At 37.1% G+C, this 2,721-nt stretch overlaps 1 protein-coding gene across 1 annotated transcript; it reads right to left on the bottom strand.

Annotated features, from left to right (window-relative positions):
* Positions 1 to 1,532: 1,532 nt before the first annotated feature.
* On the bottom strand, positions 1,533 to 2,075 carry Smp_006390 (cystatin B, putative). The gene is made up of 3 exons (XM_018788542.1): positions 1,914 to 2,075; positions 1,778 to 1,879; positions 1,533 to 1,740 (listed from the first exon to the last, which is right to left on the bottom strand). The coding sequence occupies exons 1-3, from the start codon at positions 1,986 to 1,988 to the stop codon at positions 1,612 to 1,614; spliced, it is 306 nt and encodes a 101-aa protein (XP_018646527.1). The 5' UTR covers positions 1,989 to 2,075; the 3' UTR covers positions 1,533 to 1,611.
* Positions 2,076 to 2,721: the final 646 nt, after the last annotated feature.

The raw sequence follows: 2,721 nt of genomic DNA, 5'->3' as shown, positions 1-2,721 counted from the left end.
AGCAATTAGCATCAAAACCCTTTGGCCAGTTTATTTATGTGGCTGAAGAACTATTGAAAACTAGAAAGCGCTAAACAGCTAACTCACATTTGTCATTACCTTCTAAGCAGTACACATAACCCATAAGTTCGACCTCAGACTATGTCGTGAAATTATTTCGAAACTAAACAAAACCAAGTACATCAACAGCATCCATTTACTCACTACCTGAGATAGGACTGGAATATAACCCACAACCGTTAATGTGAGCCGTGGCGATCAGTAAATTTTAACTCAACAGCTTTGCGAAATTCTCTTTAAAATGAGATTTAAGAGTGCTACGTACGTTACTGGGTCTCCGACTAGGAAGAAGCAGACGACCAGTTCTCCATGAATTTTGTATTCCTCCCAGTTAACGTCAGTTTGAGTTACGAATCTCTTTAGAAACTTACCATTACTTCTGATGATAATCTAATTGTTCATTCAATCAGAACACTTACTTGTAACCATGTTTGAAGTCAATGCCTACTTTAATGCCATCAGTAAACTTTTGAACAGATGTTGTCACTCAACCATATGAAGTGAAGAGGTTCATATTGGATCCCAGAATATTTGTTGGTTTCTGTGACAGGCTAAGGATAATTACCACTGCATCCTACAACTGAGAAATCACTTGACCTACTTTTTTACCTTCACATTTAGTTCTATAACTTGTCAGATGCCCGAAGTCCAAGATCTTACATAACGCTACACTGGAACACTTAAATATTGTATCACGTACATTCTATCTTTAGTTAACTTGTGAAGACATTTTTTAAACAATAATGATCTATCTTAGCTAGGACGTCGCTCATTTTCACACAACGGTGAACGGCTCGGATACTTCCCACTATTTCAACAGTTATACAGATAAACTAGCAAGTATTATTTGAAAAACGTCATTTAGTTTGGTAGAGCATACATGTAAAAGCATCCCTTTTGAGGACAGAGTTAATCTACACCTTTTGAGTATGAAATACAGGAATAGTTCCGAAACAACTATTCGGACTAATTTCATCAGGGCATAATTCTTAAGAATATCTGTTTCCTAGAAACGGTCGAAAATATTTGATTGACATTCCTCTAAAAGGCCGTCGGCACTATAATTTGTGAACGAATCAATCAGGTAACAGGTCCGGCATTTCGGCGCGAAATTCATTCGTCCATTTGGAAAAATAACGTCTTGGCATTATAGCTTATGTCAGTTCATGATGAAAACTCTAAATCTTGTTCCTAACCCTGTCAACTGTAAGCCACATTTCTAATTCGTCATACAGATTTATAATCTTAATTTGATCTTAGTTATTAGGTGGATACTCTCAAAGTCACTTTAGAGTCGCTCAAAAGTCGATGTGTTGTAGGTTTCTATTTGTCTCATGAGACAAGGATACGCGGGACCTAACACTCAACCCACAATCATGTGATTACAGGTCAACAGCTATACATTTACATCTTCAAGGGGCGTACATCAGGATGCCAATACAGAGAACCGTACATATCATAAGTAAAATATTTATAAGCATCAAAAGTATATTAATAAATTATAAAAGACAGGAATATAAGTTAACAAGTGGTGGGCATGAAAATCGAGTTTCAGAAATATTCCAACGCATCACTTTCCTTTTTGTCTTTAACGACAGAGTGTAATTGAAGTTCTTTGCCATGACAGGGTAGCGGTTCGAAAATTCGAGCATGAATATACTCGCCATTGTCTAGTTTCACCTGTAAAGCTTCAGTAGACAGAGAACCTAAACGTTACCTTGACGAAGTGATTTGTTCCAGCGACTACCTGACTAGTGATCTGGACGATTTCAAATGAACGAGGTTTCCGTCCGATATGAGACTCCAGCTTGCTTTCTAACTGAGAATATTAAGCGGAAAATATTAAACTTTACCAGAGTCTTAAGTTTTTCTTTTTCCTCTGCAGACGGTTCTCTAGGTGTTCCGATTCCACCGCAGCATAAAGGCATCTTAGTGATGAGTGCAAGATAAAGGCGTAAAGTTCATTCAAAGCCACCCGCCATTCCATTTCAACGACCTTGAACCCGGGGTTATTTCCGCATTCGAATTTGTGTGAGTTGGTTGGGTGTCCATTGAATTACATGATTTTTAGGTGTTATAATGTTCGGGTGTTCTGTTGCTTGCATACAATCGCAAAATCTTTTCGAATACTTATTGGCTTTTCACTTCTTTGTAGTGTACCGTTAGCAAACATTAAGATATCAACGACCTTTGATTTATAAGCAATGATCAATTGATTGTCTAGGCGTATAGCTTTGATTGAACAATCATAATTAGTTGGAAGCTTAATAAGCGGAGGATTTGTGCACATCTCATCGTGGGATTTACTTCAAAGGCAATTTCAGCCAGGTGGTCGAGTTTCTTACTAAAGTAGACTACAATTTGTCTTGTTGTTTGTTATGTAATCTGGTCTTTAAGATACATCATTATACAGAACTTCAATGCCTTTGTTGAAGACTTGGTCAAATCCACAAAACAACGTACTACCAATAGTAATACCATGACATCAACAGGGAGGACTACTGAAGAAAAGATAATAAATAGCCAGTAAGTTTTTTAAGTGTAGGGCATCATGCGTTGTTCCATTTGTTCGCCAAATTACTCCTTTTTGTGCAAGGCAGTTTTACTGGAAGTAAAAAAGATAAGTTATTTCTACGTTAAATATGAAAGCAGTGATTTCAT

This window comes from Schistosoma mansoni, assembly GCF_000237925.1.
Source record: "Schistosoma mansoni, WGS project CABG00000000 data, supercontig 0138, strain Puerto Rico, whole genome shotgun sequence".
Lineage (NCBI taxonomy): Eukaryota > Metazoa > Platyhelminthes > Trematoda > Strigeidida > Schistosomatidae > Schistosoma > Schistosoma mansoni.
The sequence above is the reverse complement of the archived record's forward strand: the minus strand, read 5'-3'. Positions and strand labels throughout refer to the sequence as shown.

Coding starts and splice junctions, on each gene's coding strand:
- Smp_006390 (XM_018788542.1), bottom strand. CDS start 1,988: ATGCCTTTATGCTGCGGTGGAATCGGAACACCTAGAGAACCGTCTGCA. Junction 1,880..1,913: donor AAGAAAAACTTAAGACTCTG/GTAAAGTTTAAT, acceptor TAATATTCTCAG/TTAGAAAGCAAGCTGGAGTC. Junction 1,741..1,777: donor GAACAAATCACTTCGTCAAG/GTAACGTTTAGG, acceptor GAAGCTTTACAG/GTGAAACTAGACAATGGCGA.